This window comes from Salminus brasiliensis, chromosome 6 (assembly GCF_030463535.1).
Source record: "Salminus brasiliensis chromosome 6, fSalBra1.hap2, whole genome shotgun sequence".
Taxonomy (NCBI): domain Eukaryota; kingdom Metazoa; phylum Chordata; class Actinopteri; order Characiformes; family Bryconidae; genus Salminus; species Salminus brasiliensis.
In genome coordinates, this window is record NC_132883.1 from 13,561,412 (window position 1) to 13,588,126 (window position 26,715).

The 26,715-nt window shown below is 40.1% G+C and overlaps 1 protein-coding gene across 1 annotated transcript; it reads left to right on the forward strand.

Moving 5' to 3' along the window:
- The first annotated feature begins 751 nt into the window (after positions 1-751).
- Positions 752-26,142, forward strand: col2a1a (collagen, type II, alpha 1a). Its single transcript, XM_072681703.1, has 54 exons — positions 752-1,028; positions 4,458-4,664; positions 6,564-6,580; positions 6,786-6,818; positions 7,060-7,092; positions 7,396-7,449; positions 7,651-7,758; positions 7,922-7,999; positions 8,749-8,793; positions 9,149-9,202; positions 9,406-9,459; positions 9,559-9,612; positions 9,722-9,775; positions 9,932-9,985; positions 10,385-10,429; positions 10,556-10,609; positions 11,021-11,065; positions 11,349-11,402; positions 11,530-11,628; positions 12,265-12,309; positions 12,482-12,580; positions 12,684-12,737; positions 12,934-13,041; positions 13,171-13,224; positions 13,374-13,472; positions 14,043-14,096; positions 14,516-14,614; positions 14,718-14,771; positions 14,864-14,917; positions 15,156-15,209; positions 15,751-15,804; positions 15,934-15,978; positions 16,103-16,201; positions 16,613-16,720; positions 16,868-16,921; positions 17,021-17,074; positions 17,206-17,259; positions 17,367-17,420; positions 17,880-17,987; positions 18,126-18,179; positions 18,373-18,426; positions 18,686-18,847; positions 18,984-19,091; positions 19,375-19,482; positions 19,942-19,995; positions 20,115-20,222; positions 20,962-21,015; positions 21,174-21,281; positions 21,378-21,431; positions 21,528-21,635; positions 22,582-22,870; positions 23,109-23,296; positions 24,062-24,304; positions 24,694-26,142. Exons 1-54 carry the CDS (start codon positions 935-937, stop codon positions 24,838-24,840), a joined length of 4,479 nt encoding a protein of 1,492 aa, XP_072537804.1. The 5' UTR covers positions 752-934; the 3' UTR covers positions 24,841-26,142.
- The last annotated feature ends 573 nt before the right edge of the window (positions 26,143-26,715 follow it).

A 26,715-nucleotide genomic window follows, 5' to 3' on the forward strand; every position in this document is an offset into this window, starting at 1 on the left:
CATCATTATTCAATGGCCATTAGATTTTAAGATAAGTGAAAAAGCAGCTCTAGCTGCCATTTAGTCTCGTCTCATCCATGAATCTAAATAGATCAGCTCCAATTCCATATGCCAATCTATTTTACAAGAGACCCCTCACCAAATTCTCTCAGTTGCACTGCCACTGAAACGTTCAGTGTGATAGGGTTAAAGGAATAGTTCTTCAAAAATCTAATGTATCTAACAGACACAATTTTCCCCTTACCCAAATGTATTCAATTGGCCAGGACATGTTTGATGTCCAAGTATACTTCTTTAGTTTTGCAGTGGAGCCACAAAACTAACAGAATAGAAATCTACACACAGGTTACACAGATGTCCAGTACTTTTTGGCTACTTAAGACTCATAGCTGCAGTGCAGAAATAAAGGACCAAAACGTCCTCAAGACTGTTGCTTATAACGGTTCTTCATGACATATCTTTAATATCCATTCTGGGACGCAGTGTGGAGTTAGCACATTCGTAAAGGCCCAGAGAGAAAGTGAATGTGTTTCTTAGGAGCAGGAGCGGATGGAGGGATGGAGGAATGGAGGGAGGGAGGGAGGGAGGATGTCTCAGGGTAAAATTGCTCAGGAATAGAGGGGTGGCTGCATTTTTTCCCCTTTTTTCCCCTAATGGGTGTGTTTGGGGCGGTTGACTGAGCTCATGTTTCAGCGCCCGTGGGGGTCTGGGGCGGCCCGGCTTTGTGGACTATACTAAAGATTCATAAATGCACACTGCAGACTTAAAACCGCGGAGCTCGGGCTGACGCGGTGGGCTACCGTCGGATCTCTCTCAAGAACCTCCCCGCCAGAACACACTTCTTGCCTGCTCAGACTCTTCTGAGCGCTGACTGCAGCTTCGCCGTTCTCGGCGACTTTTCTACCCGGCGGACCTGCATGTCTCATTTTTAGACATGTTCAGATTTGTGGATTCACGGACTGTCCTGCTTCTCGCAGCAACGCAGTTTGTTTTACTAGCCGTTGTCAGAGCCCAACGGGAGGATGACCGTAAGTTTGGAGCTTTTTCATTGAAATTAAGTTATTTTTTTAGGTAAAAAAAAAAAAGAAAAAAGAAAAAAACGAAAAAGAAATGAAAAGTATCTGGTGTTACCTTGGCGACACGGGGGGAGTTTGGACCGGGTTAAACCCCATTTGGTTCACTCAGTTTCCACTGGGATTGTGTTTACCTGAAGTTCTGTGTACTTTCGTGTAGTTAGAGCCCAGTTTGTAGCTAGCCATCAGAAAGTCTGCCTACAGTTTTCTTTAGTAAGCCAGGGCATAACAGTCCACAGACTACTGATGATCTGTGGAGTTAGCTCGAGGCTACCCGCCGTGCGCTTTGTAATTGAAACCCTGTGGCTCCATCTCAAATGGCTTCATGCTCCCTACATAGGGCACTACATGCTTAAGTAGACACAATGGGTTCTGCAGCCATATGATGCAATATTTCCATTTGAAGTCTATGGCTGAATCCCAGATGGTCCATATTGTGGACATTAGCGCACTACCTGGGCATCGGAGCGGTTGCATTTCATGACTTAGTAGTGCACTACGTAGGGAGTAGGGAGCTATTTGAGAGGTCGCCCTCATGAGAGTAGTATCGCGAGATCCAGTCGATTTAACAGCAGTTTAGGACTGCATCCAAAACCACATTTTACTATACAGTATACATACTCCACTAATGAAAACACAATAGTATAGCATCTGAAGATGCTATACTACTGTTGATATACTGTTTTCTATGGTTTGTATGTGGTTTTGACTAAAGCCTAGGCTTCTCTTCTGATCTGAGGAGACTCCCCCTTTCCAGGTGTCTGGTCTTGCAATCGGGACAGCTGAAGAGTGAGGAATGCAGCCATTCTGGAAAAAAAAAGCTCAGATTCTTTTCAGTTTGGTGAATTTACCAGAGGACTGGGTTTTTGGCTAAGCTCTTTTAGAAACATTGCTTATAGTTTATAGTTGACTTCTTTTACAGTATGAGATTGAAAAATTTCAGAAGTAGAGTTCATGATTTTTCCATATGGTGTGGTTAAAAATAGACTGCATAGTTTAATACTGAAAAAAAGGCAAAAAAGGAAGAGCACTCCGCAGGAACATTTGGTTTTACTTAGCATAGTCTGCACACACTTTATAGGTGCACATGTGAGATGGTTGAGTTCAGATAAGTTTAAGTTTGGTCTTTTTTTTCTATAATGACCATGGTCTTCTTGGTCATCTTAGAAATAAAATACAAAATGTGTGATTTGCTAACAATTGCTGCTACACTTAGGATTTATTTTGTGACTAGATCACAAAATAAAGATTTACATTTATTATATTATGCTATCATACACATTGTTAAACTCTTTATTATGATAATTAACACATGTGCTTCTGCAGCACCATTTGTCACCCTTCTTCATCAGGAGGCCATTTGCTCTCCTGTTGCTGCTTACTTCAGCATGCTAGAGGGTGCACCTGTGTTTGTTTGTGTCCATGTGTGATAGAGATTAGGACTAGCTCTGGGTCCCATAAAAGATCAAATTGTGCTATATCAGCAAACATTCTCAATAGGTTTTAGAAAGTATAGGGATGATTTGGTCAGTCTTAGTGCATAGTTCAGGAGATCAATGGAAGATTTGGCAGAAGGAGGGAGACCCTCTGGAATGTTGTCCGAGACAACCAAACCCACCAAGGAAAACATCAGACTGGCAGGCTCAAAGGGACACGAGAACCAGCTGGGGGTGAGAGTGACAGATGGATAGGTCGGAGGTGTAAGCTGTGAACTCCATGTACTCCACATGTTCTTTTCTTATCCCTTCAGTGATAAAGACTGACATGCCCATTCAGTGAGCATTTATCCTTTGCATTCTCTGGTGTTTCTGCCCTGCAGTCAATCAGCCAAGGAGAAAATGTTAATTACAGAGGCTAGTACCTTGGGAGGACCCATATAACCTATACCTCAAAATCAAAAGCAATTTACAGGAATTTTACTGATGGGCTCCTTTAGCTCCAGTGTTTTATTACTAAGGCGACTACAGATGAGCCATTCACTTTATATTCAAGATGGGAGTACTTATTAAACAGTGCTTCCACACAAAAGCTTGGAACACAAACAACCCTTACAGTTATGTGTATGGGTGTGTGGGTGTGTTTGAGGGTCGCTCCCTCTGACCCGCCGAGGTGTGTTTGCACTGGCGGAGGGTGAGACCATTAGATCCAGATGGAGGTTGTGAGTGTGATTGTGTTTGCTTAGGGCACCAGTCCGTCAATGCTACCCTGTGTGTGTGAGAAAGGCCCATTCATGGCCAGGTTTGTGGAAGCAGGATTCAGTTTCACACACAGACAGACCACAAAAGCCCACATTTTTACAGTAGGGTGTAAGGGGGGGGGGGGGGGGGGTGACCCTCAATCTTACAGTAACTACATAACCTTAATTATAGGTGGTCATGGGCCCTTAAACTTAAAGGGAGTTTTTACCAATGCAGAATCTCCTATGTGTACTGATGTATATTCATTGAATATTCACTGTCATGTGAATTTTTATTTTTTAAATATCAATTCAAATAGTCTATAATAAAAATGACTGTTCCAATACTTTTTAGTTTTTAGGTCACTTTTTAAAAAAATGATACATTACTAAGACTTATTTTAGAAAGGAATGTGGCAAAAAAGGCATATTATTACTGTAATGGCATTTAAAAAATATTTTTCCATCAGTTGACCACATCAGCTGCTCTTTACATTGTGACAGCATTCCATGAGGAATAAATCAACAGAAATTCGCCCAAGTAACTTTTACAAAATAACTTTTACATCTTTTACATTGACTTACACTAAACTTCGCTGTAAACCTACCATTTAAAAGATGTGCGTTTTTGTTTGGACTCTAATATTATAGCTATATGTTATCATTGTGCAACTTTCACCATTGCTAATTCGTCAGGAATATGAATTTAAAGCTCTTTAAAACTCTTTACTCAGTTTGATCGATTAAAAATGGTATATAGCTGTGGATTTAACCCTTACATTTTAAGGACACTAAGACAGCCCTAATATGCATGCAAAGTACTTCGACCTTTGACTGTAAACAACTATGGACTACATTCATAAATTCAAGGGGGGGCTTTTATTGAAGTACTGAGAGTAAGGAACTGAACCTACAAATGGGCCTTTAGGGCTGATTTCTCAGACCCAGAGTAAAACTAAAGGGGGTTTTAATGTTAAAACATCAGGGGCATTGCAATTTAATCTGAGGCTGAACTTTATCCAAGGGAAGTTAATGAGGATGGCAAGGATGTGCTGTTTATTGATTGCATTGCACAAATAACGCCAAAAGGAAAGCGTATTGCTGCAGCATATAGAGTTTGTGTGTCAGGGTATCTAAGGGTGATTATGACACGACCGTATATGTGTGTGCTGACCTGTCTCTTACCCCCACACATCTGGTGGCTACAGTGGAGTTAGGTGGCTGCATCCAAGATGGCCTCCACTACGAGGACCGTGCGGTGTGGAAGCCGGAGGCGTGTCGCGTCTGTGTGTGCGACTCGGGGGCCGTGCTGTGCGATGAGGTCATCTGCGAGGAGCTGAGGGATTGCGCCAATCCCATCATTCCCCCTGGAGAATGCTGCCCCATCTGCCCCGCCGATCAGGACCTGCCAACCGGTCCGCGCTTACTCAAACCTCTAATTCTCTCTCTCTCTCTGCTCAACACACCTGCAAAGCTGTTTCACTCATCTCCACACTGTCTGTTTTGAGCTCCATAACCTGCACTTAGCCAGACTCCGCCCATGCCCATCTATGGGGAATAGGAGGCGCTAAGGTTATATAATGCATGTGTCTGGAACTCAAAACAAAGAGTCAGAGGAGAGGGAAAAAGAAATACTTTAAAGTTTTATGTCTCAGAGGAACATTAAGAAACGAGTGAAAATAGTGAAAATGAAAGTTTCTTGGCTTCTCTCAGCACTAATAGTGTTCCTTATTATGGAGCGTTTTTCTTGATGCCTTCAAAGCAAATCTGGCCTGTCATTGGACTGACTTTGCTTCAAGGCAAAAGTGCCAATTAAGTTGTTGGAGCTTTCAATCTGCTGCTCGAAGAAATGAAGGTTTACAATTTTAGACGCTACAAACAGTCAAAAAACCACATACATGATGTTATATTTTTTTAGCCACTTTGTTTAAAGTATTTTTATTACATTTATGTAGCACCATGAAAAATGCTGCCTTCTGCATGTTAGAGGTGGTTCCAACTACTAAAAAAAACCCTAATTAAAGCTCCCATCAAATTTTAGAGGTACAGACAAAGCGTTCAGAGATTGGACTGTGCCAGAACGGTCAGGGTTCATCAAAGGATCATAGACTATGCTGAGAACATAGCTGAAAAACTTTCATTTGCTGATCAAAAAGTTTGATACGTTTGCATTATTCTTGTATTTACGCTGGCCAGCTGAGTCTGTTTAAATCTGAGAGCCTGTATAGACTCCTCTATAAACTCTATAACCCCTCAACCGAACTCAGATGCCAGTGTAAATCTATCAAATCTTTCAAACTCAAAAGCTCATTAGAGAATCACTTTAACTGACTCATTGAGTCATGTGCTAAGTGATTAACTCAAGCAGATTCAGACACAGTTTAACAACCTCTACTAAAGTAATCAAATACTGGCTGTAAACAGTTTGATTCAAGAATTAAGTGTTTACAGTCTTTTTTATGCATTTTATTTTGCTTATTTACTACATGGACATAAAACTGAGAAGTGCCTTTGCAACAGAAAGCTTTTCATACACCATGTAGCTTATTCCTTCAAACTAGTCTTACTTGTAAATGTATGACCTAATCAACATGGTGCATGAAAAGCTTTTTTAAATACATTGGTAAATGAAATGTATTAATGCAGTGACTTTGTCAAATACACTTAGCAAAAAAACTCACACATATTAACCCCTACTGTGTGAAAAGGTACTTTTTGCTAAACCATTTCAGCAACATCTCATTTTATTTTCTGACACTGAAATAGAATGAGTGGCTTAAGAAATGTCCCATTAATTGCCATACCTGTACTTATTTTATCAATAACTGTTAACTTAAGCATTGCCTTTCTTAAACACTAACTCCAGCAGAATGGGTTCAGAGGATGATGTGGTCTTGGTGCACTAATTAGTGCAGCCCTGTTCCGTTTTTCCAGTTTCAAGCCCTTTTACTGAGTCCCATCCAGGAACAGTTGTTGATTGGTTTTGTCAGTGGAAGGCTAGGCTCTCCTAATTACTCTCCCTTTGCAGTTTTGCTGATTGGTGGTCTTTTTTGAAGCTCTGGAGTGTTCTAATCACTACAGCTTATTCTGTTGTCGCATAGTTGTTATTGACCCAGAGAGACCTTCCTGTCTAAGTGCAGTTTTGTCTTCAACTGATTTTGATTTGTTCCTACAGTGTTCTCTAGTTGAACTGTCAAAAAACATTGCCTTTAATTTGCCACCTGCAGTGCTGGATTGTCATATAAATGTTTTATTAATGTTAATTTTGCACATGTTCTTTTTTTCCATCTCTCATTCTGTCTACCTGACTACAGAGACAATCGGTGCCAAGGTGAGTGCAAAGGAAGCACAGTTGTTCTATAAATTGACAGCATATATAATGTAAAGCAATATGGATATGTTATCAATGGAATTTATGTCAGATAACAAAATGTATATGGCTTTAAATTGATAACACTATTCTGTAGCACAAAACATGTTATGTTTCCCCTAAAGTCTAACTTCAACCTCTCATTTCTCATTATTCTACCTTACAGGGACAGAAAGGCGAACCTGGCGATATCGCAGATGTAAGTTTATTCCTCAGATTTGCCATAAAATAAAATTAAATACATTTTGATTAGCAATTGACTATGTTCTTCTGCTTTATGATGAGGAAAGCAACACAACTCACCTGTGTATTAACATAACCTACCATGTGTCATCTTATTAGCAATGACAATAGCAGTGCAATGGTCTATAACTACCCTCTGATTGTGGTAGCATCATAACCTGCTTAAATCTTACTGTTATTTGTTTGTGTTTCTTCAGGTTGTAGGACCAAGAGGACCTGCTGGACCCATGGTATGACATTTTGGACAGATTATATTCCTCTTATTCAAAGTATTAAATATTGAACCTGCTGCTATGGTGGTTAGCTGCAGTTAAAAATACCTCCACTAGGGGGCTCTCATCTTAGCTGAGACCTGCTGGCCCTCATTGGAAGCAGCTGGTTGTGTTTTTCACTGTGGCATTAAGAAGCTACTGTAGACATATTCTCATACAGTTATTTTCAAACGCAGCATGAAACAGTTCCTGGTTTTATTTCAGCTTTATTTTATTTTGTTGTTGGAGATCAGGCTGTAAAAATTCCCTGTCTTTTTTTAGGGACCCCCAGGAGAACAAGGCCAACGTGGAGATAGAGGAGCTAAGGGCGAGAAGGTAATACAATTTACATTTTTTGCTTTCCTGGATTTTTTTTCTTCCAGTCTTGAGGGTAGGAGTAATGAGTCAGGGCTAATTCTCTGTAATCTCACCGTGCTGGAGGGGGTGCACTGAAAGTGCTCAGCAGGATGCTGCCATGTGAAAGGGATTTTGCTAATCTCTCCACTTTGTTTTCTTTTCATCTTTTCTGTTTCTCAGGGAAATCCAGGACCCAGAGGAAGAGATGGTGAGCCCGGCACTCCAGGCAACCCCGGACCCCCTGGACCTCCTGGCCCACCAGGCCCTAACCCCCCTGGACTTGGAGGAGTGAGTTTTGTTTGTCTATTCCTGTCTTCTTCCTGAAGCTTTTTAACTGTCCTGCCCAAGTGATACTGTACATATACTGTAGACCACTGTGGGAGTTTGTGATGCTTACTGAAAGTGTGTGCTCTTCCATGTTCTAAGTCTATGTCCTTCTGTGTGCTTGCAGAATTTTGCAGCTCAGATGGCTGGTGGCTTTGATGAGAAATCTGGAGGAGCTCAGATGGGTGTGATGCAAGGACCAATGGTGAGAGACAAGGCTTCCTACCTGAACACAATTATTAGCATCAGTTATTACTGGTATTATGATATGAAGGGGATCATTCTTAAAGCTGGTGCATTTGAGTGTTGTAGACTAAAGGTCCCTAAGGTCCTTAAAGGTAAAGTAGTCCTTATAGATGATTTGAGATCAATAATTAAAGTAACAAATTACTACAAAACAGTACAAAATAAGTACAAGAGGCAGAGATCCATGCTTTGAAAATTCTTGAATAGGGATAGTATTAAAAGCCACGCACTGTTTTGGTGCTCCTCCATCTTTATGTATTTAAAAGGGTCTTCATTAACACAACTGTATTGTTCTGTGTACAGAATGACCTAAAATGCCCCTAGACAACACAACCTCAGATATAAAAAACTTTTACTCCTATCATAATACACATCATCTTACATTTTAATGCATGAAGAAAGTCAACGTCTGTAGTCTACAAGCTGTTTAATTGCGCCCTCTAGTGGTGAAGAAAAGAATTGTCATTCTCAGAATTCACCTGCAACTGATTAGGACGTTTGTAGTAGCAGCACGTAAAATCAAAAGCTTTAAAAGCTACCTGTTATAAACGGTACTCTGTGTTACTATGAATTCCAGATGATCAGTTTGTTATATAAAAAAACAGTTTGTTTTGTAAATAACTTGGGCTACCATTGACATTTTATTATTATATTATTTTATGTGATCTGTTTAACTATGCATTAACTTAGCTGTATATCTTTCTGTAGGGCCCCATGGGTCCCCGTGGCCCCCCTGGCCCCACTGGAGCACCTGTAAGTATATATGTATATACACCTGCACTGTAATTTACATTTTTATTCTTGTTCACATTGTTAATTAGTTGTATGTTTGCAAATACTAGAGCTAACATTAAGACATTAACTCACTGTTATGAAGTCTAAAATCAGATTAATAAATGCAGTGTAAAATGTCACTAAATTGACAGTTTGTGTGCTTGTGTGGGGGGTGTTATTTGTGAATTACGAGAAATATTTCTGATTAATTATTAAGAAAAACTTTCTTTTAGGCAGCTGTCCTTTATATTCAGATTGAGTCACTGATACTCATGTGAGTCTCCTACATACACGCCAACACATAACCCTTTGCTCTCATCTGTTCAAAATCTAGGGCCCACAAGGTTTCCAAGGCAACCCCGGAGAGGCTGGTGAACCTGGATCATCTGTGAGTAACACAAATGGCCACGCATCATCTGATGTTAACAGATTTTACGCATTTTACCAGAACACACAGCCTACATACACCTACACACATCTCTCTTGGAGAGACAGGAGCTGTTGCAAAGTCATCTGTAGCACCCACCACTTTGGGTTATCACCATATATGTTGTTTCATATTCATGTTGACATTATTGTCCATTCCACCAGGGCCCCATTGGACCCCGTGGCCCTCCTGGACCATCTGGAAAACCTGGAAGTGATGTGAGTGGCCTATCCAAAATGCAATACTAGACATAATTTCTTGCCACTGATAATGTCAAATGGTCAGTACTTGGTATGATAACATGTTCTCTTCTGTAGGGTGAGGCTGGCAAGTCTGGTAAGCCTGGTGACCGTGGACCCCCAGGGCCTCAGGTAAGCACCTTTTACAATACATGCTAATAAGTCACATTACCAATACTGTTAGTATTGTATTGCAGGTCTCCAGTTTAATATCTTATGAATGAATTTATCTGTTTTATAGGGAGCTCGTGGATTCCCTGGAACTCCTGGACTTCCTGGCATCAAGGGACACAGAGTAAGTTGAAAATATGAGAAATTGTCTCACTGCAGGCTTTTTTTTTTTTAGTGTAACACAAAGATTTTCTTAGTTGGCTTAATTGCATTTAGCTATACTTTTTATTAATTTGTGTGAGGAAGAAAGTGTATTACTGACACTGGTTTGTGTTTGTAGGGACACCCAGGTATTGATGGCGCAAAGGGAGAGACTGGAGCTGCTGGATCTAAGGTATAAAATCTCAAAATCCCTCACAATCACCCAATAAAAAGCATGTGTGTCACTTGCACATCTGTGCATCAGATGTGCATATTGGAAAGATAGACTCATTTCTATAGAAGGCCTCATAAGAATGAAACCATGATGCACTGCACATATTCTCACAGACACCATTCAAATGAATGAATTGCTGCATATAAGAAGGCTGCATACAAATCTGACAGTATCAGTAGATATGTGGGTACTGTTGTTCTCTTCCAACAGAATATCACACCAGTCCTCTATGAAATCCAAATACACAATGTTGTCAGTTTATTCCAAAATAGAAATATACTTTTATTACATTGCATTTTTTTCTTTGAGGAATTATTGTGTCTTACATATTCATCTTTTTCCTCTTCATTCCCCCAGGGTGAGGCTGGTGCTCCTGGTGAGAATGGCGCTCCTGGACCAATGGTGAGTTACAGAGATGACCAGTATCATTTCACATGTGGGACACACACAGTATCAACACTGAATACCCCTTACAGTTCCTTCTATATGACTAATATTGTATTCTACCTCTTTGCTTTTCTATCTCAGGGTCCTCGTGGCCTGCCTGGTGAGAGAGGACGTCCTGGACCTTCTGGAGCTGCTGTGAGTGATCAGCAACCTCTATATTGACAATGACAATTTATTGAGATCATAGCAATATTGACTGTGTACTGGGATTATGATATACTTCCTATAAAATGTACAGGACTGGGGAATTCTTAAATACTTAAAGCAAAATGGCATAGCCAAACCCTAGATCTCCATGTACACAGTTGTCTAAATGTTTCCAGGCCTGACAGTATTCTGGTCTGCCCTAATGTACCTTAATACATACATGTACAAAGACAGCATGTATTAGCAGCCACAGTAACAGGCTGTAACAAGCTGTACAGGAAGTACAGTGCTGAAATATAAACCACAAAAACATAAGGTTGATGATATATAATTAAATGAGTCTATAATTCAAGATCATACTGATAATCTTTGGCTTACTCTTATCTTTTCTCTCTGCAGGGTGCCCGTGGTAATGATGGTCTTCCTGGGCCTGCTGGTCCTCCTGTAAGTACTACCTGTCTCACTGGCCTGTCCTAACTTCAGAATATCATTATGGACCATTCATCATGCAGTTGACTGTCTGTTTAATAGGCAAACATTGTTTATTTTAGAACAATGATTACTATTATTTTTGGTTAAGGCCTTTCTAATGTTGGCAACTCCAACCAAACATTTAGCACATGTGACCTGACAGAGCATTAGCCTAAGCAGCATTCTGAGAATCAAATGAACAATTGGGTATGCTTAGTGGTGGTTGACTGATGTGTATTTTCATCTGCCCCTACAGGGTCCTGTTGGTCCTGCTGGTGCCCCAGGTTTCCCAGGATCTCCTGGTTCCAAGGTGGGTTTACACCTGTCTGAGTGAATATTGAGTAATTCATTTTAATTCTTTGCATATATGAGTGCATACTGGGTTGGTCCAGAAGAAGCCTAAAAGTAGTCTCCTCTTGGCAATCTTAATCTTGCAGGGTGAGGCCGGTCCCACTGGAGCTCGTGGACCTGAGGGAGCACAAGGACCCCGTGGAGAGAGTGGTACACCTGGTTCACCTGGACCTGCTGGTGCTTCTGTAAGTAAAATTGCAGAAATATGATCCCATTGTTAGCCTCATACAAATCATACAAATCATATAAAAAAGATCATATAAATTCATATACTGGGATTATTATGAAGCATTTCACACAACATGTTAAATACATTAAAATTATGTTGAAGGACAGCAATTTTATTTTACATAGATGAAATTACACAGGAATTTGTCCACAACAGTTTAAAAGTTTAACATCTTACATTTGCAAAGAATTCAGTATTGAAATACTAACAATTTTCCAACCTGGATTCCATTATGTATTCCACACTGTATACTATTTTACAGGCTATGCTTCACATATATTAGGCAGGAAAGAGACTGTATTAATGACACTTGTTCATATTAACATATTAACAATCATGTTATAACACAACAAAACATGCTATAGATCTGCACATTGATTTGCTGAGATAACAGTTTACATAGGCTTACAGCAGTTCACATAAACCTTACAATATATGGAAGCTTAACACACCAGTGTTAACCAATGACCATGACCTTTGACTATGGTCACCTCATTTTGCTAAATCTCAGTGGTTTAGGTTTATTTTACCATTTGTATTTCTTTCTTTGGTTTCTGTTGAATGAATTCTAAGAATCACTTTTATATTTTAGGGTAACCCTGGTACTGATGGTATTCCTGGAGCCAAAGGATCTGCTGTGAGTATATTTTTCCATATCTTTCACTTTTCAAGTCCACATTTTTAGCCACTTTATTAAATGTGAAAAAATTGCCCCATGCAGACTAATATTGGACACAAGCAAACTCTGTATAAATCAATTCACTGCTTGGCAAAGCAAAAGCAAACTTAATTGGTGTGTTCCTCTGCAGGGTGCCCCTGGTATTGCAGGTGCTCCAGGTTTCCCAGGACCCCGTGGCCCACCCGGACCTCAGGGAGCTACAGGACCTCTTGGACCTAAGGGACAGAGTGTAAGTATTCATCATATTATCAAAGATGTTTTCTGTTTTTTTATTGTATTCCTTCATCATTTATATTCAGGTTCTGTATTAAAGTCACTCTGTTTCTGAACAGGGAGACCCAGGTATCCCAGGATTTAAGGGCGAGGCTGGACCCAAAGGAGAGCGTGTAAGTTCCATACATCCATGATTTTCATCATAATCATCATCATCTTTATCAGCACAGCCATCATCGGGAATTATTGTTAAAATCATTATCATAATTTGACGAATTACAACAGATACAATTGACTGTCTTGTAATCTTTAACAGAGGTTAGGGGTTTTTAGCATGCTAACCAGGCATTTTTTGGTCATTTTACACAGGGTGTAGCAGGTCCCCAGGGAGCTCCAGGCCCATCTGGAGAGGAGGGTAAGAGAGGACCAAGAGGAGAACCTGGTGCTGCTGGCCCTCTTGGACCTCCTGGAGAGAGAGTGAGTCTGACAGCCTTACTCTTAACTCTTAACCTTTAACACTGATGTCAGTGCAACTAGTTTTAAAATGATGATCTATGGAAATCAACTTCACTAATCATGCATAATGCCTCTGTTTCTTGTTGCTAGGGAGCTCCCGGTAACCGTGGATTCCCTGGTCAGGATGGTCTTGCTGGTGCTAAGGTGGGTGAAATCCTAAGAACACATATTTTAAGTCATATTCAGTAATTTTCACTCCAGCAGCTGGCAGTTAGCATCATCAGCTGTTGCTAATGTCTTTACAAATGACACTCTTAGCTTGGATGCTGAACATCTCTTTGTGGTTTTAATAGGGTGCACCTGGTGATCGTGGTGTTGCTGGACTGACTGGACCTAAAGGTGCTTCTGGAGATCCTGGCCGTACAGGAGAGCCCGGCCTTCCTGGAGCCAGAGTGAGTAGCTCTATCAAGCGTTTATTTAGAAAACATTTCATGGTAACAGGCAGTTTAAATTATTTGCTATGTTCAGATACATGCCATATTCACCATCCTGTGCACTAATTTAGGGGTCTAACATTATGTAGTGGGGGAGATCTACTACAGTCTGCAGTCCCACAATGCACTGCAATAAATTGTGTACAATTGATGTAATCTAGCAGACAACGAAACCCTTAATATGTAGGATATCAAAACGTGTACAGAATTGTTGACTCAAATCAGGTATTTTATTATTTATATAGTGTTCTATTTTGTGTCATTTTAGTCTTAATATTTCAGTTATTCAGTTGCATAGAGCTTTTGTTCACATGGTAATGGCATGGTTACATTTCCCACATGCCTTGCAAAGGTGTCTTGGTAAATTTTAATAAACTCACATTAACAGCTTTTCACAGGACATGTCACAGTTTATGGCTTTATGAGCACGTTTCATATATACTCAATTGTGTTCTCATAAGAGTGAATTTCCTTATCTATGCAGAAACTGATTATTAAACTGTGCTTTTCTTTTCTTGTGCTTTAAAGGGTCTTACTGGACGTCCTGGAGATGCTGGACCCCAAGGAAAAGTTGGCCCATCTGTGAGTATCCCAGCATCTTCACTGTAAAAAGACCTCACAGAGACTTACACTGTACATTGTAGTTATTTGGCAGATTTTGCACACAGCTCAACTATACCCAGTTCCTGATTCCTGTAGGATGACTTAAGTTCAATTAAACTGTTATTTAGAAAGCAAGTCAGTGTAACATAACATAACATAAATTTTACATTCATACCTTTGAAACTATTCCAGGGATTTCATGTGGGCCAATACATGAGCGCATTGATTAAATGTATTAAATATTACATAGGTATAATCAGTTATTTTTTCTAAAGTCAATGCAGTTGAATCACCACCTTCAATATCACACTGAACAAAATCATTATACACTTTTACTTTTTTAAGCAAGTGTCTTGGCCTTAGCATATAAACATCTGAATCTCTTTCAACCCAAACAGGGTGCTCCTGGTGAGGATGGTCGTCCTGGTCCTCCTGGACCTCAGGGAGCTCGTGGACAGCCTGGTGTGATGGGATTCCCTGGTCCTAAGGGAGCAAATGTAAGATCACCAACATAACATTATAAAAGAAATTCCATAGAGAAAAAAGATTCAGAAGAGGTTGAAGTGTTTGTGTCTCACTGCATTTATATGTGTCATCTAGGGTGAGCCTGGCAAATCTGGAGAGAAAGGACTTGTTGGCAGCCCTGGCCTCAGAGTAAGGCTTCATTATTTGATCTCAATGGCCTGTGGTGTTTAATTGACCTGAACAGCTAAATGGAGTTCTAAAAATGCACTCTCTGTCTTTAGGGTTTGCCTGGTAAAGATGGTGAGACTGGAGCCGGCGGTCCTCCTGGCCCTGCTGTGAGTGCTGCTTGAAGTTCCTTGATGATTTATTTTTTATTGGAACTAGGCAGACATAAACAGGAAACTTTTCCAAAAAGCATTGATCTGTATAAAAAAATTATGATAAAGCACAGATATCTTAAAGCTTCCACAACATTGTAAGAACATGATTTCTTGAACAGCATGAAAGTGATTGAGCATCAGTGATACCAAGTATATTACACTACATAATGACTCCTGCTTCTTGCCATTTCAGGGACCTGCTGGAGAGAGAGGCGAGCAAGGACAGCCTGGTCCTTCTGGTTTCCAGGTAGAATAACGCACACACTTACATTACATGTGATATTCACTAGGGCTATGTATTGGCAAAAATGCATATTGCGATACAGAGGTTCCAATTCAGTATATTGTGATATATTGCGATATATATTAGCAAGCAGGGTGATATATTGTGATACTGTAAGCGAGGACATTTTTTTTTATCAAGTTTTGAGAAAACTGTCATAGTATAAAAACACACCACCATACAATAACCAAAATACCAAACAATTTAAAAATTAAAAAAGTAAAAGAATAATTTATATTTTCTGCAATCAGAACAGTGGGATCTGAAGAAAGAGTACAACACTGCTCTCTAGTGGCCAGAGTTTAAGCACAACACAAAATGAACCACTGTCTGACACCAATCTTTAAATGTAAACTAAAGTATTGCAAAACATAATATCACAATGCTTCAATATATAAATATTTTCTTGCAACCCTGATGTTCACTGTGAGTGATCAGTGATATGATTACAGTGATTTCTGTTCATCGTTCTTAGAAAATTGCTCAAATCTAACTTTTTATTTAGGGTCTGCCAGGACCTGCTGGACCACCTGGAGAGGGCGGCAAACCAGGTGACCAGGTGAGAATTACCCCAGACTGCTAGTTTGATCCTAGTTTGATAAACCTATTTTTTTTTATCATGGTAATAGTAAATTGTGAATGCTAATGAGGAGTATCCTGGCCTCTTTTCCTCTCCTTCCTTCTGCAGGGTGTTCCTGGAGAGGGTGGTGCCCCTGGTGCTGTTGGACCAAGAGTGAGTTCCTGTCTTTTACCATCAGGATTTCTGTATCACACAGACTGGAAAGATCACCATTTGACCACATACTGGACTGTACTGCAGGAATATGACTGTGTACTTGTATCTGTGTCTGTCTTAGGGTGAGCGTGGTTTCCCTGGTGAGAGAGGAAGTGCTGGGCCTCAGGGTCTTCAGGGACCAAGAGGACTTCCTGGAACTCCTGGAACTGATGGACCTAAGGTGAGATCTTTGGCTAAATTTGACTAACTATGCCCCATAGTATTAGACATCATTTTACTAACTATGTCCCATAGTATTAGACATCATATTGACATCATATAAATCATATAAATATAAAACAATTAAATGTAATATTTTGGTTATATCTTGTTTCACTTTGGTGTAAACCATTTAATTCAACATGCATTCTCATATAGTGTCATATTCATGTATTTGTCACCAATCAAATAATTAGAATATAATAGTAAATAATACTAATTATTAATCTAAAACAAAGCTAGAGGCTGATTTGATCCTTCAACAAATTATAAAAGATAAACTCCAGACTTTGTCATAGTACTCTTTCTCACATGCCTATACAGATCTCAGTAATTTAGTTGTTTTAATGTTGTTTTTTATCTTGCCTTTTAGGGTGCAATTGGCCCAGCTGGTGCTGCTGGTGCCCAGGGTCCTCCTGGCCTGCAGGGTATGCCTGGTGAGAGAGGAACATCTGGCATTTCCGGACCTAAGGGTGATAGAGTAAGTGAAAAAGGCCCATCAACCTCTGTATTTATGATATTGAAACTATTAAAATCTCATCCACTTTAAACTTTAAATGAGTTGTATTGCATGACTAGAATGATTAATCAGTTAGTTGAACAAGCTGAATGATGTCTACTTTTCCAGGGTGACAGTGGAGAGAAAGGACCTGAGGGAGCTCCTGGCAAAGATGGTTCAAGAGTAAGTGCTACATTGTCCTGCTTTATTTAAAGCATCTGATTATTCACATAAGCAATTTTCTCATCTTTCAAATCATACTCTTACTGCTATTTCCCATAGGGTTTGACTGGTCCTATTGGCCCACCTGGTCCTTCTGGCCCCAACGGAGCTAAGGTAAACCTACAAGAGTATTCACTCAGCTTCTGATGCTGCATAATTGTAGTGTTTTATTAATATTCTTATTTGTATTGGTAAATTTGGTTGCTGTTTTTATCTAATCTTCCTCTACTTGTTCTTTTTTTCAGGGTGAAACTGGTGCTATTGGACCGACTGGCCCTATTGGAGCTCGTGGTGCTCCTGTAAGCATGATTCTGATTTTTTATGTCAGAGATTGAATAGTGTTGCAGTGATATTTTGCATCTTTATATTTTCTCTTCTTAAACTTTGTGTCTTTTTATCTCTTAAGGGTGACCGTGGTGAGGTTGGACCTCCTGGCCCTGCTGGTTTTGCTGGACCCCCTGTAAGTAGAGCTATGACAAACAGTGCTAAAGAGTCAAAATTGAGGGTTTTGTTGCTTAAACTTACTTATCTTTGTCATTTTTGTTTTCACCATTTTAAAGAGTTTAAAGAGTCACACTGACATAAAAAGGTCCTCATAGTGTATAGTTAATGTTAGTCCAAATATTGAATATATTGAACATAAGCTGTAAAAACAGCCTGTTTGTTATGTCATGTCACAAAACCAACAAGTGTATATACATGTATCTGCCTTATTGAGCCTAAATTAGCCCTGCTCATTCATGTTGACATTATAAGAATGGAATATGTAGAGTAGGCTGTTTTTTAACTGCTTATAAATTTGGACAGTTTTGTTACATCAAACCACACAAACAAATAAATCTCAGGGTAAAAAAAAGTTTGCATTAGGTGATGACAGTAAACAAGAAACAGTGTTTTTAACATAGTTTTTCTTTTTCAGGGTGCTGATGGCCAGCCTGGACTTAAGGGCGAGCAAGGAGAGGGAGGCCAGAAAGGAGATGCTGGAGCCCCTGGACCTCAAGGACCTTCTGGAGCACCTGGCCCAGTTGTAAGTCACATTTCATCAACATACAATTAGGCATCTTGTTGTGGGATTGATTAATGCTCTGCACATACTTATGTTTTTTTTTTTGACAAAATCTGACTGATTAGGTATTAACACTGTGACAAATGTGCTTGATTTCAGGGCCCAACTGGTGTTTCTGGACCTAAAGGAGCTCGTGGCGCACAGGGAGCCCCAGTGAGTCTTTGTTGTTTTCTACTAAGGAAACCATTAACTAAATCATGTAGCAATGATTGTCTCTGTTCAGACTTTGCTGAGCACAGAGGTTTTTGACAGTACTAATGCTCTGTAATGGCTGAATTTGATGAGGTACACTTGATGTGTGTTTGTTTTGGAAATAGACTAAGTATAGTTCTGTTCTCTGTTCTAGGGTGCTACTGGTTTCCCAGGTGCTGCTGGAAGAGTTGGACCACCTGGTCCCAATGTAAGCCCTTTACTACTCAATTAAGCAATTAGCTTAATTAGCTGATTGGTTACATTAAAACAAAAACAAAAAAACATAATATTTATATGACCTTCTAAAATACTTTATATCATAACACTTTTTGTCATAATACTTTTTTAGTCTATAGTGAGATGTTCTAGTAGCAGTAGAAGTAGCAGTTCATCAAAGTTATTGTTCTGGTGCATCATGCATTGTGGACAGGTTTTCTCATTTCTCTTTACACTTTCTTATTTCTCAGGGTAACCCTGGTCCTTCTGGTCCAGCTGGTCCTTCTGGTAAAGATGGTCCTAAGGGAGTGCGTGGTGATGCTGGCCCACCAGGAAGAGCAGGAGATGCCGGTCTGCGTGGACCAGCTGGAGCCCCTGGAGAGAAGGGAGAGCCTGGAGAGGATGGTCCCCCTGTAAGTCACAAACTCAATTTCTTGTTGTCCATGCTAGTGTTCCACCACTAGCACATTTGGTAGTGAATCTGTACACTCTTCAGACCACAGTGTCTCATAAGACTATCTCTCTCCTGTCCTGCCTTACCATATTTAGGGTCCCGATGGTCCTTCTGGTCCTGCTGGTCTTGCTGGTCAGCGAGGTATTGTTGGTCTGCCTGGTCAGCGTGGTGAGAGAGGTTTCCCTGGTCTTCCTGGACCTTCTGTGAGTATACACAGCACCATATCTCTTACACACCATATCTCTTACACATAGGAAGTAACAGTTTAAATGTGTTTGGTCTGACCATATATTACTTTTGTCATAATTCATCCACAAGCTAATTTAATTCTGCATTTTACATGATTGAAGATCTACTGTAGCTGTTACTAGCTGTCAGTGAAACAGAACATCAGTTAATTATTTGGTAGCATGTGTCAAAGGCTCTCATCATTGTAAATCTTAATGTATTCAATGCTTAATGGTTCTGATTTACTTTATATCACAGGGCGAGCCTGGCAAACAGGGAGCTCCTGGTAGCAGTGGTGACCGTGGCCCCCCTGGCCCTGTTGGACCCCCTGGACTGACTGGTCCTTCTGGAGAAACTGGACGTGAGGTAAAAAAAGCCCTGTCCAAGCCACATAACACCATATGACCTGGACATGCCTAAAAGAATTTTGAATGAGAATAATATTGTTCATACTGCTCAAACTGAACTGAATTGAAAGGGATCTCAGCTAATGCAATATACCAGATTGAGCCAGAGTCATAATTAGGTGAATCCTGTTTAACCTTAGTAAAAGTAAAAGGGCCAACTTGGATTTGATTTTAGAAATGCAATACAGAGCAAATATCACAAAGATTAAATTAATTTAAATGCTCTGCTGAGGTAAATATTAACACCCTTGACTTCTGAATTTCTTAACCAGAAATGAATTTTTATAGTTATGTCAAAATATTTCTAAAACAAGCATCATAAGAAGCGAAAAAGAGGTCAGTCTCATTCATCCCAGATCTGAAAGAAAAATGCTGAATTGTCACTGATTTCTCTCTCTCTTGCTTTCTTTGTCTTTAGGGAACTCCTGGATCTGATGGTCCTCCTGGCAGAGATGGTGCTCCTGGTGTTAAGGTGAGGACATAAACAAATAATAAATTGTTGTACTTATTTTACAAATTACAATTTGAATTAAGCCAGAGAAAGACACAGCCACCCACACCTAATGTTAATGAGTGTTAATTCTTCTTTAGGGTGAACGTGGTAACACTGGTCCTATTGGTTCTCCTGGTGCTCCTGGTGCCCCTGGTGCTCCTGGTCCTGTTGGTCCCGTTGGCAAACAGGGAGACAGAGGAGAGAATGTAAGTTCTGTGACCCTAGAAATGAAATCTCTCACTCATCAAGTTGTAACCTACACTATATGGACACAAGTATTGGGACACCTGCTCATTCACTGTTTCTTCTTAAATCAAGATATCAAGATATAATCACCTAATATTAAATTTGGCTTTACTGCTATAAATCTGGTGTAAATTAGATATATTTATACATACAACCTCACCACATTATAAAGCGCTTTTTAAAAAGAAAACAACAACATGAAGTTAGTTTGATTACAATCTTGCAACATCACCAACAAGATCACCAAGCTGATCTTACATCACTAACAGCAGTGTTAGCATTGCCAACAGTGGCATTATTAAAATCCAGCTTATGCCAGCATTTGTGTGTCATTCATAAGGCTAAAAAGTATTTTAACAAGACAGTTCTACTTGCCACAAATGGCTCTACTTGAAATGTGCAGGTATAGTTGTGGCATCTTACCACTGCACCAATGCCATTGCTCATACTACTGCATCCACAAACCTTTGAAGGTTGGGCTATCACTGGTGTGTTGCCATAATTCTTTAGCTTGCAAAAGAACCACACATTTTGTCATGGTAAAATGAGAACTCAGAAGCCTTTATTAGAGCCACACTGGTCTTGAAGACCAATTTTTTGGTTTCCTTAATTTGTTTTTGATAGGCTTTTTATGCCATTTGGTTTTGCTCATGTCATTGTAAGTAGCTAATGTCCTACAATTTTCTTTATTTTCTGCAGGGACCACAAGGACCTTCTGGACCCCCTGGACCTGCTGGAGCTAGAGGCATGGCTGTAAGTACTTGGTTCAAAGAACACAGTAGGTATAATAACAGAGCTTATCCATTATACTGATTTTTAAAGATAGCTCTTGGACATTTAAAGCAAAGTGGTTGTGTGACTTTGCTGTGTGACATCCTATATTAAGCATCTCTATTTCTTCTCTGCTACAGGGTCCCCAAGGACCACGTGGAGACAAGGGAGAGACTGGTGAGGCTGGAGAGAGAGGACAGAAGGGACACAGAGGATTCACCGGTCTTCAGGGTCTTCCTGGACCTCCTGTGAGTTCTCACCTCAGAACCCTACCTTTGGCTATAGGTGTCTCCACTCAACACTGGAAAAACAAGCTTTGACATTGCTCTGTTCTTCTCTTACAGGGTCCTTCCGGTGACCAGGGAGCAGCTGGACCTTCTGGACCTAGTGGATCTAAGGTGAGAATGACAGATTTGCTAATGCTGCTGTATGAGGCTTGCATAGACATCACTAAAGTTAAAGGATTTCTTGATTAACAAATATCTTTCATATAGGGACCCCCTGGACCAGTTGGTCCTGCTGGTAAGGATGGCGCAAACGGTCTGCCTGGACCCATCGGACCCCCTGGACCTCGTGGACGCTCTGGAGAGTCTGGACCAGCTGTAAGTATTACTGTAGTTCCTTCACAGAGGCTCCTTAGGGGTGTAGACACCAACTTATTAAAGTAATTGCCACACAAAGGGTCTTATGTTGGTTAAAGTAATTCATTAAATGTGTGAAAAGAAAGCAGACAATACTGCCAGTTACAGATACACTCTGGTTCACTGCAATTGCTGTTAGCTGCAGTGTGGCAGTTTTTGAGCAAGCCTGAGCATATATTTAGCAACTGAAATCATAACATAAAATAGATGTGGGAAATATAAGGATATTTTATTGTTACAATACACTTTTCTGAACATATTGTGGATATCATAAGTATATTAGTGCATTAAAAGCATAATTAAACATTTTACATGGATTTAGTCTAACCCAGTATGTAAAATGTTACATAACAATAATTGTACTTTTAGTCTTTTTTAGTATTTTTATAATATGTCACTGCTGGTGCATTCAGTTCCAGATTTAGGAAAAAAACATGTGATATGTATGGTGTATCCTGATAAATGAATTAAAGTATTATGATGTATTTTTGCAGTATCACCCACCACTGCATTAACATCTGCTTTACATGTCAGAAACTCAATTAGAGAAATGATTAGATGTGCATTCTGTAGCATTTTGATTATTTAAAAATAGGTGCTATGACTGCATTCAGAGATGGCATTCCTAAATTCAATAAAAAGTTAATTCGAAGAAGTTTTCTTCTGCATAAAAGAGTTAGTAACCCGTAACAGCAGGCAGTATCTAGTAGATCCACTGTACATCCACATACAAAACCAGATCTGGCAAACAAACAAAAAACAACAATGGTCTGGATGTGGAGTGTTTTACCCTAAGTAAACAGTCAACAGCAGAAAACTGTGCTGTCTAACAGGTTGGAATTAAACTTGACTAAACTCTCCCTCCTTTGCCATTCCCTCCTTCTTCTTTTGTGGCTTCTCTCCTCAGGGTCCTCCCGGCAACCCTGGACCCCCTGGTCCTCCTGGTCCTCCAGGCCCTGGCATCGACATGTCTGCTTTCGCTGGACTGTCTCAGACTGAAAAGGGTCCCGATCCCCTGCGCTACATGCGTGCCGATGAGGCCTCTGCTTCTCTGAGACAGCACGATGTGGAGGTGGATGCAACCCTGAAATCCATCAACAGCCAGATTGAGGACATCCGTAGCCCTGATGGCTCTCGCAAGAACCCTGCCCGTACCTGCCGTGACCTTAAACTGTGCCATCCTGAGTGGAAGAGCGGTAAGAAAAATTCTAAGAGAGAATCAAATAATGACAAAAAGGATTAAAGTAGGCTTAGAAGAATTTAATTTAAAGTAACAAACACTACAACTCAGATTTAAAGGGAGGATTCTACCATGGCAAGATCACATCCAATATGCTCCAAACATTATATGACAGCTTCAGAGATATTAGTACTAGGACATACATGACTGGTGAATTAGCAACTGTGTCAAAGTCATGTGACCATCGCCCACAGGTGACTATTGGGTGGATCCCAACCTTGGCAGCACTATTGATGCCATTAAGGTGTTCTGCAACATGGAGACTGGAGAGTCCTGTGTGTACCCCAGCAACCCCACTATCCCACGCAAGAACTGGTGGAGCAGCAAGAGCAAGACATCCAAGCATGTGTGGTTCGGAGAGAGCATGGGAGGTGGCTTCCACGTAAGTAACTTCAATATTCTTACAATATTCTTACAATTTGTGTATGAAAAAGGTAACATCATAGTTTTACTGAAAAGAGAGCCATACAAAACTCAGAGAAAGATTTGATGACATCACAGATGACAATCTGTGATATTCTCACCCTATATTAATATCAAGGATGTTAGAGTTATGGTGCTGAGCAAGTTTCTTATCATCTACTATAAATTAATGTATTTTATTCCAAAAGCCAACCTGTTCTAGAGCTAGTGTGTATTTTGTGTAAGAGCTAGGCACAGTTGTACCCATAAAAATGCTCATCATCCTTAAAAAAGAATCTCCTTAAAATGTAAGATTACCCACATTTTCCATACACCCACAACGGCCTTTCTATGAGTAGAAACTAGGAATGAAAAGTGGGCTTTCTCTGCATAAAAAATATTTATATTATGCCTTTAAAAGTTGATCACTGTTATTTCTGCTTCATGGCTCATTCTGTGCAAGAATGAATGCAAATTTAGATTTGAATACCAGCAGCTATGGTACAAACCCCGGCTAGTCTAAGCTGTGTAATTTTCATGTTTGGAGCCCATTCAAGTTTTCCTGCTGTCACTCTCCGTGGTTCTGAATTAGTGTTGTTTCGTGGTCTGAGGCAGGGAATGTTACGTAAAAGCAAGGGGGTGGGAGCATTTTAGTCACATAGCTCTCTGCCTCTGTTACTGATGAAGTAGCCTTTCTCTCTTCATCTGTTATAACAAATGTCATCTTTGTATAATTCTCCTACAGTTCAGCTATGCTGAGAATGGCCAGATTGCAAGTGCAGCCAACATTCAGATGAACTTCCTCAGACTGCTGTCTAGCGAAGCCTCTCAGAACATCACCTACCACTGCAAGAACAGCGTGGCCTACATGGACCAGGCCACCGGCAACCTGAAGAAGGCTCTTTTGCTGCAGGGCTCCAACGACGTGGAAATCAGAGCAGAAGGCAACAGCCGATTCACATACGCTGCACTGGAGGATGGCTGCAAGGTGGGACTCACACTCTTACACATGCATGTACTCTTAAAAACTCTCAAGCAAGTTCTCAGTGACCCTTTAGAAAGTTCAGACCAATGCTCCAACCAAACTCACAACAGTGGGATTAGAGGAAACTTGGGGACTATCTTTGATTTATAAGCCACAGTTAAATAACCTTTCACAATCTTTTAAAAGTATAAATAACCGAAAGGACATAAGGGTTCTATATCCTAAAACCATAAGTTACAGCAAATACCTGTTCAAGCTTTATTTTTATGAGTGTACAAAAAAGTATAGTGATTGTATAATTAGCTTTGCCTTTATTTGTTTACGTTGATGAATAAGTAACGTTAAAAGAAAATTGTGCTCACTGACATGATTCCTCTCTCTCTACTTTACAGAAGCACACTGGCCAGTGGGGTAAGACTGTGATCGAGTACAAAACTCAGAAGACATCTAGACTGCCCATCGTGGACATTGCTCCAATGGACATCGGTGGAGCTAACCAGGAGTTTGGAGTGGACATTGGACCAGTCTGCTTCTTGTAAAAAAAACACACAAAAATGTGGGACACGATATAAGACATGGAAAGATATAAATGATAAGCAATAGCTCCATGAAGAAGCAATACACTCTCCAAATAAAGAAATATGGAAGTAAAGGAAAAGGAAAGGAAATTGAAAATAAAATTGGTGAATGCTTTTTTTCTCTAAAACACAAAAGTTGTGTTGTCCACGTTTAGTGCCCTGGAGACCAGCACTAAGCAGCACTGGCCCGTCAGTCTCTCCCTCTGAAATCCAGCCATGTTTCCCCCTCAGAGCCTCAGTGAAACGTTTCCTCCTGACGGGAACTGAGAAGAGGAAGAAAACGAGCGAGCGACACTAAATGAATAAGATGGAAAGTGCAGAAACATGGCTAGATGTCATCTAGATGTCACATGGCAGGGGTGGGTGGTGCTTTAGAGCTGGGTGCATTTTTTGGTTGGATTCCACAAATGCCCCTCCCACTAAGTCCATCTTGAAACACACCCAGTCCCGCCCAGCCCCTCCCTCTTCTTCCTGACTGTGACTCGGTTTAAAAAAAAAAAACCCACCTCATTCTGCTAGGTATTATCAAATGTTACAGCTGGGGAGGGTTGGAGTTACCATTTACTGTGTATAATAAAAACAAATCATGGTTCAGTTGTTGTAAAAGTCTGTTCTGAAACAGCCAGATCTATCTATTTTCACAAATATATGTGTTTGTGTGTGTGCGAGTGCGTGTCTATGCACACTAACACTTTTTTGGGAAGTGCAGTTTTTTCCTTTTTTTTTTTTTTTTAAGTGTGCTTCATTATTCTCCCCTTGACTGCCCGTTTTAGGAAGTGTTGGTCCCATTACAAAAGAGAAAAAGTAAAAAATAAATTTGGATAATATTTCTGGTTATTGTTTATTTGTATTATCTTCATTTTTATATTAAAAAAGCTACCTCACAACGAAAAACCAAAGTGATAACCCGGATGTGAACTCATCAGAAGTAGATCAGGAGGATCTAAGACAGAAGGACATGTCCTGGCTTGGTTCTGTCCATCTTCAGAAGGTGCTATTAGTTTTAAAATCTGTCCGCCATTATTCCCTGAGACCCCAACACCCTCTCCCTACGAGCCTCACCCGACTCACACAGCCTGCTCTGAGGACGCAGAACGAGCGGAAGAATCAAAGGAAGGAGGGGCTCCTTTGGAAGAGCCAAATTCAGTTCCCATAGCAACAGAGTGTCCCGAGCAGGATGTGTGCAATTGCGTGAGGGTGTGTATATTTTTGTTATAATTAATATTATTATGATCTTTTTTTTTGTTTGTTCTCTTTTTTTCATCCTGGTTTTGTTACGATTTTAATTAATGTAAATTGGAAATAAAGGAAAAAACAAGGAATGTGAAGTCAGGTTTTAATTGAGTTTTTATTCGATTAACAAATGATCACACTTCCAGAATGGACGTGTGGGTGTTCTTCCCCAGCTTGGACTTTAAAACCTTGTATGTGTGTGTTGTCAGAATACCTTCATCAACAAAGATCAGTATATTTCCCCAATGCAGGAAACACTTTAATTTCCCTCAGTGTTTAAAAAGAAAGTGTTAGTCATTTCCAAATGTGATCTCATACTGTTTACAAGGAAGCTATCTGCCTACACATGGGATCATGTCAGTCTCTAGCTTCTTTCAGCCATATTTCAGCCTGTCTATCTATGCTCGCTGGAAAGTACTGCCCACTAGAATGGCCTATATGCACACAGCCGCCTCGCTCTCACCCTCGTTTCTTATTATAGTTCTCATGAACACAGAATAAGAAATAGAAAATAACAGTCCTGCCTCTTTGTGGCCTTCCAGACAACTTATATGAACCAGAAACAAGATGTTTTCATATACACTTGGCTTTCATATGTAGTGA